Source organism: Hyperoodon ampullatus (assembly GCF_949752795.1).
Source record: "Hyperoodon ampullatus genome assembly, chromosome: 4".
Classification (NCBI taxonomy): Eukaryota; Metazoa; Chordata; class Mammalia; order Artiodactyla; family Ziphiidae; genus Hyperoodon; species Hyperoodon ampullatus.
The window spans coordinates 84405755-84421343 of record NC_136917.1 but is presented as its reverse complement, the minus strand read 5'-3'; the positions used below and the strand labels follow the sequence as shown (position 1 = coordinate 84421343).

The 15589-nt window shown below is 43.3% G+C and overlaps 1 protein-coding gene across 2 annotated transcripts in view; it reads left to right on the top strand.

Annotated features, from left to right (window-relative positions):
- The window catches only part of MCC (MCC regulator of WNT signaling pathway), a gene marked incomplete at both ends in the record, with an annotated part of 445755 nt that overhangs the window by 162069 nt on the left and 268097 nt on the right, over positions 1 to 15589 (top strand). Inside the window, one exon of one of the 2 annotated variants that reach the window (XM_079702131.1) lies at positions 11346 to 11402. The exons of the other annotated variant lie outside the window; for it this stretch is intronic. Within the exon in view, the coding sequence (XP_079558257.1) occupies positions 11346 to 11402 (57 nt within the window). Of the gene's footprint in view, positions 1 to 11345; positions 11403 to 15589 lie in introns of those variants that run through there. 2 annotated transcript variants of the gene reach the window in all.

Sequence of the window (15589 nt, the reverse complement as noted above, 5' to 3'; positions counted from 1 at the left end):
CTTCCGTCTTCATCTGTCAGCTTGGTATGATGCCAGGCGAACTGCCTCCTTTGTCATTAGGTCTGTGAGACATTATATTATATTAATTCTCTCTTTGCCCCTTCTGGGCAGCTGCTGCAACATATTCTAACTAAAAGAGAAATGGAATGATGTTGTTTTAGCCTCCCAAAGAGCTCCAGAAATAACAGTGGCAGGCATTTGGATTTCATTTAATTTAAGCAACTTCTCCAAATTTTACTACATCTATTTTCATGCATCTCTTTTTCTTTTTCCTCTCCAGGAGACTGGCCATATGCAAGTACTCCTGGGAGGATTTAAGACTTTTTATTTACTTCCTTGGATTTCCAAATCCCTAATCTCCCCTGATTATTTTTCCTTTCCATAGAGAATTTGATATTGTTTAAAGAAACTTAACAAATAAGTAAAGATTTTTTAAAAATATTCTGAATATTTAAAGCAAGATGACACAGATACTAAGTTTTGGACTCCAAAACATCTTATCAGACAGCGAAGAAGTTTTGGAAGCATCACATGATGCGTGCATGTGGTTGTGAATCTCAACTAGGAATTCCCCACTGATGATGTCAGGGATCTTGATGCCAAATTATTCTAGGTTAGTAGAATGCCTAGGCGGGTGTGAGACAGTCCGTGAATGTAATTAATGAGACGACACACACCACAGGGGTGCTTTCTGTGCTTGAGTTATATTTGCAGTTGAGAAGGCTGGATTTTTGTTTGTTCTGTGTGTGAGGTTTAATCTGGAAAAAGTTTTCAAGTATTTCCTTTCTTAGCAAATTTTTTTCTTTTTTTTAATTGAAGTATAGTTGATTTACAATGTTGTGTTAATTTCTGCTGTACAGCAAAGTGACTCAGTTATACATATATATATACATTCTTTTTTATGTTCTTTTCTCTTACGCTTTATCACAGGATGATATTGAATATACTTCCCTGTGCTATACAGTAGGACCTTGTTTATCTGTTCTATATATAATAGTTTGCATCTGCTAATCCCAAACTCCCACTCCATCCATCCCCCACCTCCCCTCCCCTTTGGCAACTACAAGTCTGTTCTCTATGTCTGTGAATCTGTTTCTGTTTCTCACATATGTTCATTTGTGTCATATTTTAGATTCCACATGTAAGTGATATCATATGGAATGTGTCTTCCTCTTTCTGACTTACTTCATTTAGTATGATAATCTCTGGTTCTATCCATGTTGCTGCAAATGGCATTATTTCATTCTTTCTTATGGCTGAGTAGTATTCCATTGTATGTATGTACCATATCTTCTTTATCCATTCACCTGTCAATGGACATTTAGGTTGTTTCCATGTTTTGGCTATTATGAATAGTGTTGCTATGAACATAGGGGTGCATGTATCTTTTTGAATTATAGCTTTGTCTGGATATATACCCAGAAGTGGGATTGCTGGATCATATGGTAAGTCTATTTTTAGTTTTTTGAGGGACCACCATACTGTTCTCCATAGTGGCTGTATCAATTTACATTCCCACCAACAGTGCAAGAGGGTTCCCTTTTCTCTACACCCTCTTCAGCATTTATTTGTAGACTTTTTAATGATGGCCATTCTGACTGGTGTGAGGTGATACCCACTATAGTTTTGATTTGCATTTCTCTAATAATTAGCAATGTTGAGCATCTTTTCATGTGCCCATTGGCCATCTGTATGTCTTCTGTGGAGAAATATCTATTTAGGTTTTCTGCCCAATTTTTGATTGGGTTGTTTGTTTTATTGAGTTGAAAAGCTGTTTGTATATTTTGGAAATTAAGCCCTTGTCAGTTGTATTGTTTGCAAATATTTTCTCCCAGACTGTAGGTTATCTTTTCATTTTGTTTATGGTTTCCTTTGCTGTACAAAAGCTTATACATTTGATTAGGTCCCATTTGTTTATTTTTGTTTTTATTTCTATTGCCTGGGGAGACTGAGCTAAACTTTGGTACGATTTATGTCAGAGAATGTTTTGCCTATGATCTCTTCTAGGATTTTTATGGTGTCATGTCTTATGTTTAAGTCTTTAAGCCATTTTGAGTTTATTTTTGTGTATGGTGTGAGGGTGTGTTCTAACTTCATTGATTTACATGCGGCTCTCCAACTTTCCCAACACCACTTGCTGAAGAGACTGTCTTTTTCCCATTGTATATTCTTGGCTACTTTGTCGAAGATTAATTGATCATAGGTGTGTGGGTTTTTCTTAGCAAATTTCAAACACAGATTATCTACTGCAGTCCATCTATTTCACAGCAGTAAGTCATTGGGTCTAAAAGTGATATAGCTGATTTCATAAACAGTAAGGTGAAGACCCAGCATGATGGAACAGTTATCAGTTTAGGGAGGGGTCCACTGTGCTAACAACTCAGAGTCTCTAATCCCAGCCAAGGGATTCCAAGATAACTTGACTGAAGGGGCATAGTAAAGGGAGAAAAGTTCAGAAGTAGAAGTTAGGACTGGTTCAAGGTCTCATCAGATTGTTCAGTAGTAGTAAGGCTTTGGGCAACATGCTTCTCAAAAGTTACCTCCATGTACTCTTTCAACTTTTTCACTTCCTAGTCACTATTCAATCCACACTAATCTAGCTTCTATCCATCGCCACCACTTAATGAAATTGCTCCTCTCAAGGTCCCCAGTAATCTCCATTACCAAAGGACACTTCTTTGTTGTCACTTTCTTGAACTCTCAGCAGCATTCTACATAGGTTGCAACTCTCCTTGACACACTGGTCTCTTGGTATCTATGATGTCATATCTTCAGTTTTGCTCTTGTCACTGGTTACTTTTTCTTGAACTTCCTTGCTGGATTCTCTTCCTCTATCCTCTGGAAATATTGGAGCATCTCAATGATAAGTCCTGGGACTGCATCTTTTTACTCACTCTCTCCCTAGGTGACCTCATGTGTTCTTGTGGCTTTCAATATCCACTATAGTCTATATGCTGATGACTTCCAAATCCATTTGTCTAGCCTGACTCTCCCCTGAACCCCAAACTCATTTATCCAACTGCTGTTGGCATCCTCTTAAATGTCAAATAGGAATCTCCAATTTAATGTGTCTAAAGTGGAAGCATTGATTCCCCCAAACCCAGTCCTTCCCCACACCCAATTGTTCAACCCCCAAACTGATGGTCATCCTGATTCCTCTCTCTGTCTCATTACCTACATCCAATTATTCACCAAGTTGGGGTCAGTTTTACCTAAATAATATATCTCAAGTTCATCCATTTCTTACCGTCTTCATTGATTTTACTGAGTTTCAAGCCACAGGCATCTTCTTACAACTATAATAGCTTTTAACAAGTTTCCTTGCTCGACTACATTTATGATGCTACAACCCATTCTCTACATAAAGGTAAAATTGTCCTTTTTTGGCTTTTTATTATGAAGATTCTCAAATATACACAAGTGGACAGAGAGAGAGTAGCATGAGCTACACCTGTCACCCAGCTTTAGCAGTTATCAATTCATGGCAGTCTGTTTCATTGAAAACCCCATTGATTTCCTTGACTCCTCTAGGATTTTGACACAAATCCCAGACATCATATCATTTCACCCCTAAATATTTCAATATATATCTATAAATTACCACAAGGTCATTAACATATCCTTAAACATTAATAATTTAAAATAGCATCAAATATTCAAAAAGTATATTTCTGAATGTCTCATAAAGTATAATTTTTTATAGTCAGGTTATTTGAATCAAGATCCCAATAAGGAGCACATATTGCAACTGGTTGATGTGTCTCTGGGGTTCCCCTTCCATTGATATCTCACTCCTTCATGTGCTTTTTTCTCCCCCTTTCAATTTACATGTTTAAAAAACCAGATTGTTTGCCCTGTAGAGTTATAGTCTAGATTTTGCTGATTGCATCTCTGTGGCTAACGTAACATGTTCCTTAATGTTAAAAACTACTAAGATGGCTTCATAGGTGGTATTGTATTCTTCCATCAGAAGTCATGTGTTTAATTGCATGTCTTTTTGTGATGTTAGTAGCCATTGTGCTTTATGCCTAATCTGTTAATTCATTAGAGGTTGCAAAATAGAGATATTCTAATTGTATCAATTCTTCATTTATTTGCAGGAATACTCATGTAAATGAGGAACTTTCTTTTGTCTACTTTTTAGGTTACCTAGTGGTAAAGTTTGTATAGGAATAGATTTACCTTTTTTTTTTTTTAAAGATTTTTTTTTTGACATGGACCATTTTTAAAGTCTTCTGTTGAATTTGTTACAATATTGCTGCTGTTGGATATATTTTGGTTTTTTGGCCACGAGGCATGTGGGATCTTAACTCTGCAACCAGGGATGGAACCCACACCCCCTGTACTGGAAGGTGAAGTCTTAATCACTGGACCACCAGGAAAGTCCCTAGATTTACTTTTTAAAAACATAAATTGGGGCTTCCCTGGTGGCGCAGTGGTTGAGAGTCTGCCTGCCGATGCAGGGGACACGGGTTCGTGCCCCGGTCTGGGAAGATCCCACATGCCGCGGAGCGGCTGGGCCCGTGAGCCATGGCCGCTGAGCCTGCGCGTCCAGAGGCTGTGCTCTGCAACGGGAGAGGCCACAACAGTGAGAGGCCCGCGTACCACACACACACAAAAAAACAACAAACAAAGAAACATAAATTGGATCATATCTCTGCCCTGCTTAAAACCTTGCTGTGGCATCTTTATGCACACACAATGAAATCTATGGCCAACACACACACTGCATGGGCTCCTCCATCATTTTTTTGTCATGTTCCATCATAGTGTCTACTTTTTTGTTGAAATTTAAATTAAATTAAAAAGAAGTTTATGGGAAAGGGTCAAGCCCTTTTCTGCCGCAGGACTTTTGCACTTGCTCATCCTTCTGCCTGGCCATCTTCCCCCACTTTCTGCCTAGTGGGCTCCTTCTTGACCTTCATGCTGAAATGTCATCTCATCAAGGCCTTCTCTGACTGCTTCATTTAAGGGGCCTGCTCTCCCTCATTGTAGCTCCTGTTTAATTCCTTTATAGCATCCATAACAAACTATAGCTATCTTCTTTATTTGTTTATTAATCATTTTCCACCAAGAATGCTAGCTTTGTAAGAGCAAGAATTTTTCCTGTCCCATACACCACTGGATCCCAAGGCACAGCACAGTGTCTGGCACACAGGAGGTGCTTTTCTTTTTTGAATCAACACCACGAACTTGCTGCACATCCTCACCGATATAAGTGGAACGCAGGGACGAGCTAGGTGATTGTTTTTAACATTGTTCTCTGAGGACACAGAGACCAAGGCCAAGCTCGTCTAGTGCAGTGCTTCCTGAATGCTTTATGTTGTGGCACCTGGAGCAAATGATGTCTGATAGGGTAGGCCACTGAGGCTGGCTGGTGGCTCACAGCCAGGGACTCAGTCCTGGCTCTCTGCACCTGGCTTGGTGCCTGAACAGACGGCCACAGGAGTTGGGTTACGGAGATCATTTCTGGACTTACGGGGGTGGGCTTATAGATTTAGGGCAGGAAATTCTTTTGAGTGTATACTTTGAGGGCTCCCTGACTTTTATGACTGTCAAGGACTCAGAGGATTGGGACTTCCTGCATCTCCACAGGGTTCTGAAATCCCTCTTTCCTCTGAAAAGTCACTTTCTTCTTCAGGAAATACCACCAATTTCGCACTATTTCAAAGCATCCTCTTTTACAATGCAAATACTTTGGGCTTGGTTGAGAAGATTATGAGTATTTTTCACCTTCGTGTGAAGTAGCTTAACTAGGCTGCCTTCTTCCTAAAATCTGAGGTATCTGAGTTGGGTTTAGCTTAAGAGAGTCAAGGGGGAAGGGGGCAATTTTGGAGTTTGTTTCCTTGTGTGGGCTGGAGGAGGACAGTGTGACTCAGCACAGTGGACTCATGCGATGGGCAAGGCTGGCTTGGACCCCCTAGGGGTAGAGACGAGGGCTTAGGTCAGCCAGCCCCAAAGTTCAATTTCCTTAATGCCGGAGGTTCAAGACTTTTACCCAAGATTGCTTCAGTGAATCTGATGTTCATTACCAATGTAGGGTACAGAGAAGACCTGGAATAGAATCCCTACTGTGTAGAAATTCACTGAGGTCAGCAGCCATACATAGAGGGGCCAGCCTGCCCCTGACAGCAGAAAGGCAATGCCAGTGCGCTACAGCATGTGATCGGTGCACAGACCCATCCACTCATGCAAACTGCAACTTCTGCTTTCCCAGAAATGCTCCTGAAACTACCGCTGCCTCCTCTTCTCCTCCCAGAAACCAGATGCGAAGAGATTAACCTCTTGGGAAGACAAGGCCAGAAATAAGGGGAACCCAGCTCATTGCCAAATTGGAAGACAGGTTTTCCTCCTTCACCTGACCTGCTCCCACATCTTGATAAATTCCCCTGCCACCGGTCCACACCTCTGTGGACAGGGGCTTGCACTCTGTTGAAGCAGGACTTGGAGAAGCTCTTCTAGAGGGGTCATGCTGAGGCAGCCACAGTATGAAAGGATTTGCAGGCATGCAGTTATGTACTTGGTAAACTACAGTGAACACTAATTTTGCGACCTCTTTCTCATAATATTGGAAATGCACGTGGGTTTTCATTCTCCTTTGGTGTGCTGACACAACATGCTGAGGGGTTCCTTGCATTCCTAACGTACTTAGGACATTGACCCAGTTTCATTCTTGTCTACCGCAATATCTTAGCTTTCTTGATAGTAGATATTCCCAGCCTGATTCCTAACTAACTAAGAGGTGGAAGAAAACCACAAAACATTTAAACTATGCAAAAAAAAAAAAAATCTTCATTTCATGGAATCTTAGATTGGAAGAAAACTGATTTGGACTCTCCCTGATTGCATGAAGCTCTACTCTCTATACCACTGGCTTTCAGTGTGTCCTGCCAGCCTTGAACCACTGCTTGAACAATTTCAGGGGAGGGGAGCACAACTACTCTGTTCTCCTTGCACTGACAGACAGTTCTGTGGTCTTCCTGTTACTAAGTTAAAATTTGATGATAAGTTCTCATTCGTCTTCATTACCCCTCCACAATCACACAGAGGAAGTTGGATGGCTCTTCAAACAAATGCTGTTAGTTACCGTGTATCTCTGAAGTCTTCTCTTTACTAGTCTGTAAATTCTCCAGCTCTCCCAACTATTCCTGGCCTCCTTGGAAGGAGCATCTGAATTCTCCTCCTCTCCAAGCCTACTCCAAAGCTAAGCTCATTATTTTTGTCCTTGGCCCTTTCCTTCCCTCCTTTTTCAAGAACTTTGCTCCATCTTCCTTTCCTCTGTATCCTCAGGTTTTCCTTTAGCCCCAGACTACAAATACTGTCATTCTACCCTCTACTCAACATTGCTTACGTACCTGAAGAAACTCTCCCATCTCTCAATTTGCAGTCACCATCAAATTTATGTAAAGAGTAGTACATGGTTACTACTCCTAGTTCCTCTTCATTCCTTGTGTAGAGATTTATCTTTTTTTGTGTGTGTGGTATACGGGCCTCTCATTGCTGTGTCCTCTCCCATTGCGGAGCAACAGGCTCCGGACGCACAGGCTCAGCAGCCATGGCTCATGGGCCCAGCCGCTCCACGGCACGTGGGATCTTCCCGGACCGGGGCACGAACCCGTGTCCCCTGCATCAGCAGGCGGACTCTCAACCACTGCGCCACCAGGGAAGCCCGAGATTTATCTTTGAAGGACATTAATGTCTTAGAGGTGCTCTTTTATCAGTCTTCAGGCTTCTCCCCGCTCTATAGCATGTAATATTGATGCTTTCCCTTCTGTCTTGACATCTCCCTTAGGCTCCCAGACTCGGAGTCCCCCTGGTTATCTTCCTGTTTCTTTAACTGGCCTTTCCTACCATTTCTTCTTTTATTCTTTTCCCTCCATGAAAAAGATGTGCCTTAAGATAATGTCCTCAGAGCACTTCTCTTTTCTCTGTCCTATCTTCTTTGGCAACCTTACCTGTTTCCATGGTTTTATTTATAATTCTAATAGGAGTTACCCCAAACCTCCATCTCCATCACAACCTTGACTTACCTCTATAGCTCCATTTCAAGCTTCCTTCTAAACATTTCCACTTGAATATGCCACCTCAAACTTACAAAGATGCCACCTCAAACTTACAAAGATGCCACTTCAAACATACGATATCCCAAATGGGCTTCCCTGGTGGCGCAGTGGTTGAGAGGTCCGCCTGCCGATGCAGGGGACACGGGTTCATGCCCCGGTCCGGGAAGATCCCACATGCCGCGGAGCAGCTAGGCCCGTGAGCCCTGGCCGCTGAGCCTGTGCATCCGGAGCCTGTGCTCCGCAACGGGAGAGGCCACAACAGTGAGAAGCCCACGTACCACAAAAAAAAAAAAAAAAAAAAAATCCCAAATGTAGTTTCCTCCTTAACCTATTTCTTCTCTGGAATACATATTTTTATAGAGAACATTGTTGAAAACCCCAGTCAGTCAAGTTCTAGATCTACAAGTCATTTTTAAGCTCTCTTCTTTCCACTACAGTTTCTGTTTACTATCTTTCTATTAGAACCTCTTACATCTTAAAGGAACCTCTGGTTCTTTTCCATTGTCCCAACTTAATTCAGGCCTTTTTAGCCTCTTGCTGGATTGTTGGGATAGTCCAATTGGCATGTCTATTTCCTACTTCCAGTTTACCACATTTAGATGCCAGATTGTAGTGGAGTTCCAGCTTATGTGGGGATTAAGTATTAAAGTCATTGTTTAAGAAAATCCCATATAATCAACACTGCTCTTGAAAATGCCTTATACTGTCCATAAAGTAGAATCTGCAGACATATTCCTTCTTAATAAGTTCAGTACTGCCAATTTTTCCTCCACTCTTGGAACAGATCACTTTTCTTTTGGTTGAACACCAGATGAAGTCATCTGCTTGGTTTTTAAGGGCCATCTAGTGTGAAAAATATGTTTCTTTAAACACCAGAATCACACTCAACACTAGTCTGCTTGACTTCATGTTAGTTACTCATGAGTGTGATACAAATCCACTGGAATGTCTAAGAAGACACAGCTCTGATCCTATTATTTCTTTGCTTGAAAACCTTTAGAGGCTTTTTTTTTTTCCATTGCCAATCGGAAGGCCCATTTCTTTAGCCTGGCACTCGAAACTGTCCATGATCTGGCTTCAACTCACTTATCTAATCCAGGTTCCATTCCAGAATGGAATATCTCCCATTCCCCACACATGCTTTGCACATTCCAGTCTCCACCCACACTTTCTCTCACAGTGGGCCCACATCATGGGATACCTTCTCCTCACTCCCCATCTCTGCTGGGCTCAGCCATTCTTCAAATATCAACTCATGCTGCCTCTTTAAGAGTCCTTCACAGTCTTCTCCTCCCACCCAACCCAGCCAAAATCCTATTTCCCACCTCTGAACTGCTGTAGGTCTTAATTTGTTCTGCTTTTATGGCAAGTTTCCATTTATATTTAGAATAGTCATTTCTGTTTATGAGACTATAAACACCTTATGGGCAGGGTTGATGCTTGAGTCTTCTTTATATTTTTATATTCTTTCACCACCATCTCCATCTTCAAGCCCACAGTTCTCAACAGTTTTTAATGAATTAAATATGTAAAATAATGTGGCTTCCCAAACCCTCCCCATACTGAAGAGCTTCTCCTAATGTGCTCTAGTCTGGCAGTGCCCCAGAACTTGGGACCAGTGCTCCAAAAAAGCTGCCAACTCTTCCTCATCCCAGTAGAGCCTTCATCAGGCAATGAATGAACTCAGCAGGAAGGCATACGAGTAAGAAGATCTATGCAAATGGTCAAGCTTTTTCCTTCTTCTTAAAGAGCAAAATAAATATCCTACTTCATTAAAAAAAAAAAAAAGCAGCCTTGGAAATTAATGGCTTTTTCATAGAAGGCTTCAGGAAGTGCCAAGGTCTGTCATTGGGGATGGAGACATTTTGTTCCCATTGTGTAGAAAGTGACTGATGAGGCATTTAAAGCAATCCTGCAGACCTACTGTTAAAGGATCAGAATATTTTTCAGTGCATCTCAAGTTCAGTGGGACTTTAACCTTTATGGAGGGAAAAATTCTAGCTCTCTCCTCCCACCCTGCCACACACAGAGGGATGTTTTTACCTCAGGGAACCTCAAGGCTGCAGGGGAGCTCTGATTCCAGGAGTCCACTGAATTTAACAGCCTCTTGAATCTTTCCTGATTCATACTCCAAACCCCAAAAATACAAATCTAGCTCTGCTCAGGTGAGCTGTAAGATTTCTAAGGAAGATCTGAGGGTTGAAGTGGATGGGAAATGTAATATTTTTAAGGACTGAGGGTTTGAGAGGATGGGAAATTTGGGCCTGTCTTTCATGTGATGGAGCATCTTAATCTTTATTAAGAACATGCAGAAATTGTAATCTGCCCGGGGTGTGGGTGGGGGGAGTTTGACGGTGAATTTACACCCTCAGTGTCGACTTTAGACTGATCAGGGAAAATGACAGCCCCACAATCTTGTAAAATCTTAATGTACCATGAGAAGTGCACAGCGCTGCCTGATGTACAGTGTTAAGATTTGTCTTGACGTTCTTAAATTATGGAAAGTGGCTACTAGGAGGGAAGCTTTTTTGGTTTTGTTTTTTAATTTTTCTGCACAATTACTCAGGTGGCTTTTCCTGTTTCTTCTCTCCTGGACCTGGGTCCTGTAATTACTATCGCAGGGAGCTGGAAGGATGCCTGCTCTCCCGGCGAGGTCTCCTCTGCTCGGCCTCCTCCCTCCCACCCCTCCCCCAGCCTTTTCTCTTTCTGGCCCCGCCTCCTCCGCTCACCCCGTAGCCAGCAGCTAGACAGCTGTATTCAATCAGAGCACTTAAAACTCCCGAGGATTCAAACGGGAAACTTCAGCGTGAAGTGCAGTCGCGCTCCGGCGCTCTCTTAGCTGGCTTTCCCTCCCCGGAACCCGAGACGCGGATTTTCCTCGCCCCGCCGCCCTGGTTTCTTCGGGAAGCCCTCCAGGGAGGCCGGATCCTGCCGGGGTTGCCCTCCAGCCTGGTCATGGGGGGCGGCGAGGCACCATAGGAGACGCGAGGCGGCGCTGAGCGTGGCACTGCCTCGGGTCCCCGCGCCGGCCCGGCCGCTGCGAGCGCGCCTCGCCGCCCAGCCTTCTGCAGCAATGGCTCGTCCGTGAAACGCGAGCCGGCTCTGTTCCTTTTCGGAGTGCCTGCATCCTTCGTGTGGGCTTCACCACTGTCCTGGGTGAAAATGGCTGTCTAGACTAAAATGTGCCAGAGGGGACCAAGCAGTGGATATCCAGCCTGTTAAACCCAACTCGTAAGCGCCGAGACCTGGAGGAGGAGGAGCTCGGCTCTGAAAAGTGCAGTCATGAATTCTGGAGTTGCCATGAAATATGGAAACGACAACTCGGCCGAGCTGAGTGAGGTAAGAAGCAGCTGAGGTCGGGAGCTCTGGTTTCTTAGGCATTTGCTTTGCGACAAATCCCCCTCCCTCCCCGTCTCCCACTTTTCTACACGCCACCCGCCTCGCGCTCCCAGTCTGGAGGCGGCACAATTAAAGATAAATAGATTTTCTGGATCTTGTTTTAACTTGTTGTGCTACTCAGGAAATGACCTGAACTGGCTTGATATTTCAGTCTGAGACGAGCGGCTTAAAAAAGAAACAGGCTCTCACCGCGTCGCCAAGGCGTTTTTACTCTCCGTGGTCTGGATTCCCTGTGCATTCCCACTCCCCTTCCTCCAGTGTATGTACCACATAACCTTTCGTAGTCGGCAAAATACATGGGGATCCCAGCTGAACTTAATCTGATGTGAGTAAATTGGTGGGGCCGGGGAGCTCATCGGAGTACTGAGTCGGCCGCAGGCTCCCACGTGTGGTGCGTTTGGTTCAATTCAGGCAAGGTGGTCTTTCCTTGGCTGAGACGAATGACCCGCGTTAGGGAGAAGAGTGGAGAGGAAGCACATCAAAGCGGCTTAGAACTTTATTTCCTGCCCGGGACTGGACTCCTGAGTCTTTGAGGCAAGCGCAGTTGCAGTTCCTGGCTCTCACAGTAGCAAATCCACTTGAGTGCTGGAGACCAGCTTTGAGATTAAGTCGACATCAAACGGTATGCAAGTATATGAGTGGTCAGATGCTGGAGGCCACCTTTTTTTGATGACTGTAGGGATGCCTCTGGCACATTCTCCCCCCCACCCCCCACCCCGCAGGCTTTGAATACCTGAAAAGTGTGATGGGAAACCCACAGAACGATGCTCTGAAGAGGAGGAAATCTGTCTGCAGCAGGAGGCTTGGTGGCTGTGGGTTTTCCTCTTAGCATCATCACTGAGCCATTCATGGGGCAACGTGGTCTGTGCTTCTTGAGTATGGCTGAAGAGAGAAAAGGCACCGTATAAAGACAGCAGAAGGCAGATGGAGGTGATGTCAGATGACCGACAGTGAAGGGAAAAGGAAAGGATGGAGCCCTCTTTGAGGGGTGAGGGCTGGTGCTGGGGAAGCAAGGGGGGTGTAGATGGGGGAAATCCGAGCAGGTCTGTGGCTGGTATTCAGCAGTGAATACAGTCAGCCCCTGCCTGGTGCTCTAAGTGTCTTGGTGCTGAGCCTTCCCTGCTCCAGTTTGAGATAGCATTTTGAGATGTTGGCCAAATGAGGTAGAGGCATTTCCTAATCCCTGTGGTTTTCCCTGTGATGTAGAAAGCTGGGGAGATGCTAAGAGTGAGGGCTTCACTTAAAAACGGGAGGTGGGGGAAGAGGCTCAGAGACCTAAGTGATTTTTGCCAATTTTACACGCAGGGAGAGGTTTCAGATCTAAAACAGAACCCACGACTCTACTCCATTAACAACACTGTTAGGAGAAGCCTTTGACTTCTAAGGACATTTAAGAATAAGAAACTAAAGGCACCTATCTTGCAGAGTCTCTGCCAGGTCCTTCACATTGTTTCTGTGTGGCAGCTTTAACTCTCTGTCACCTGAAGTGTGCTATTCAGGTACCTTTGCTCAAAAATGAATCACAGATTTAGGATGAAGGTGGCTAGAAGGCTGAAGAGAGAGAGAGGAGGCCAGGATTGACTTGAAGAGCACTGGCACGGTCAGTGGGCGCATTAGATTAGCTGAGAGTCTCTGTGAAACTCAGGTGGGAACTAAAACTCTCCATTCTTTGCCTGGTTTTATCCACTCCTTAAGTGTTCCTTGGAAACTTGTGGCCAGGTGAAAGAGCTGAGGGTGTTTTGTGGCCCCTGCTTTAGTTGGAGCTGTAGTACTAGAGCATTATAGGACATAGTTTTGTCCCTAAGAAAGTAAACAAGTTTCTGCCCCAGCCATGTCCTTCACCACATTTTCTGCCTCTTGCCCTCTTTCCAGCCTTCTTTCTAGGTTCAGTGATTTAGTTGCCACTCCATCCCCCTGGTCTTGAGTTTCCCTGCAGATTGAGTAATTGCAGTGGAGTATAAGGATAGTTATTTTTAGTTTTTTACATATTTTCAATTAGGGTATATGTAAAGAGAATTTGTAAGCAAAGGGGAGATGTGTGATTCATACCTTGTGGACGCTAAATCTCAGTTCACTTCATCATGGGCAACAGTTGTAGCATCTGCCTTTTCTATAATATCCATAGGACAGTATCCATATGAATCCATAGATCTGAATACAATTAATTTGTATTTCTCACATAAGGTCTATGATGTAGAGTTTCTTCTTTTCACTGTAATTTTTCTCTTAAACACTGGTTTTACTTTAAATGTCCTGGGGGGCAAAGTTGCCATTCTCTTTTCGTGGTCGGTTCCTCCTTCTCACCTGAAAGCAGAGCTAATAAAAACCCCCTTTGGTGCCATATCTCTTATTGGTGCTCTTATTTGGTGCTCAGGAGCCTCAAAGCTGTCTGGGGGTCACTGTAGGGTCAGATTCAACCTGATGCTCACCAGGCGTTTCAGGGGCAGGAAGAATTGTGAAAGGCCCTAGCATTATCCTGGGTATCATAAACAAGAGTCCTCTCTCATTGGTGTTGACTTGTGAGCTTACCCCTTCTACAAGGGTTCTCTCGCCACAGGAGTCATTGACTCTTTGACAGTACTGTTGACACTGATGCCATAACATCCTAAACAAGGGGGAGTGACTGGAATCAATTTCTTGTTGTAATCTGCTTGTCCTATTCGTGAAAGCAGCTAGCTTTGGTCAGCAGTTGAGGTGCTGAGCTCCGCCTGCAGTGCTCCAGGAATGCTTGGGTGCAAGAAAGGCAGGAGGGATTTGGGTGTGAGGGATACATGATCAGGAGACCTAGCTGGGTATTGCGCATGAGGTGTTCACGGTATGTCTGAGGGCTTTAAAATGGAAAAACAGGAAATTCATGAATGTGTTCCTTTTGTGTCTTTATTTTGAACAATAGCTGTGTAAGATCCTGTGAGATGATTATAACAGACAGTAAAATTGTTTCTACCTATGGACATTCAAAATATTTTTATTTATCAATGACCACAAATGGTTTTATCAGGTCTAAACACTTGAACCAAAGTGAACTAGTCCTTAGCATTGACAACAGTACTACAAAAGGAAAATTTGAGAAGCATAAATTGGCTATTCTTTTTTCTTGGCAAATAGCTCTCCCTAGCAAAGACTCAAAGGGTATTTTTCTTTTCCGAATGTGAGGTTAAGAAAGGACTTCAACATCAGCCAAATCAAATGTATTTAGAAAATTAAATGTTTGACTTTCAGGCTCCCTCCCCCACGGTCAAGAAGCTGAGTAGACACACTTTCAGCAGCGTTAGATTAAATTCTCCCAAACCGTGTCAAGGGAAGGCCACTAAATCTTTTTCCTCGTCGCCATGGGTTTTCCCTCAGCAGTTAGTTCTGTTTGTCTTGGTAACACTTGTGGGACCAGTATGTAGTTGAACCTTATTTTACTGTCACAATCACATTTCTTGGTTCTTAGAATAATTCAGACCTTAGGAAGATGTCTTAAGGCACAGCGTTATGAGGGTATGACTTGAATTTACTCATCTTCACAAAATAGCTGTGGACTGGATCTGCTTGCCTGGTAGACAGCTGCCTATTTATGTAACAAACTAAATATTTATATTTAAGGGTTTGTTCTTTGCTGGGAATACCTAAAACCTCTTGTCCAAAGCAATCAACGTATATCCTTTGCTTTTTAAACATTAAGCAATGAATAGGTAAAATTCTCCCAGCACTATTTACTTTGAAACCTCTGTTGCCCCAGAAAATCATCTTTTCCTTACTCTGTCCTTCTTTCTTTATTCAAAGCCTCTTTCATAAGATTATTCCACTCCTGAATGCAGGCTATAGAGGCGACTTTTCATGCTTTCAGCATTCACTTGTTGCGTAGCTACTGAAACCCACATCTTCGTTGATACTCTAATTAAGAAGTGGATTTACATAGGAGAAAATTACTCTCTAGATAGATTATCTTGTATGACTGTCTTTAAGTGGCCGTCTCACAGATGTACTTGCTCTAAACCATGAAGTTACAAAATATCAGGGTTGGCAGAGACTGAGATCACCTGGTATTCCCACACCCATTTCTACTTCTTTATACTCCTCTGTCCTTATGGAATCACTCTTCCTTGTAATGAGTTGTTTAATGTCTGTCTTAGACACAGACC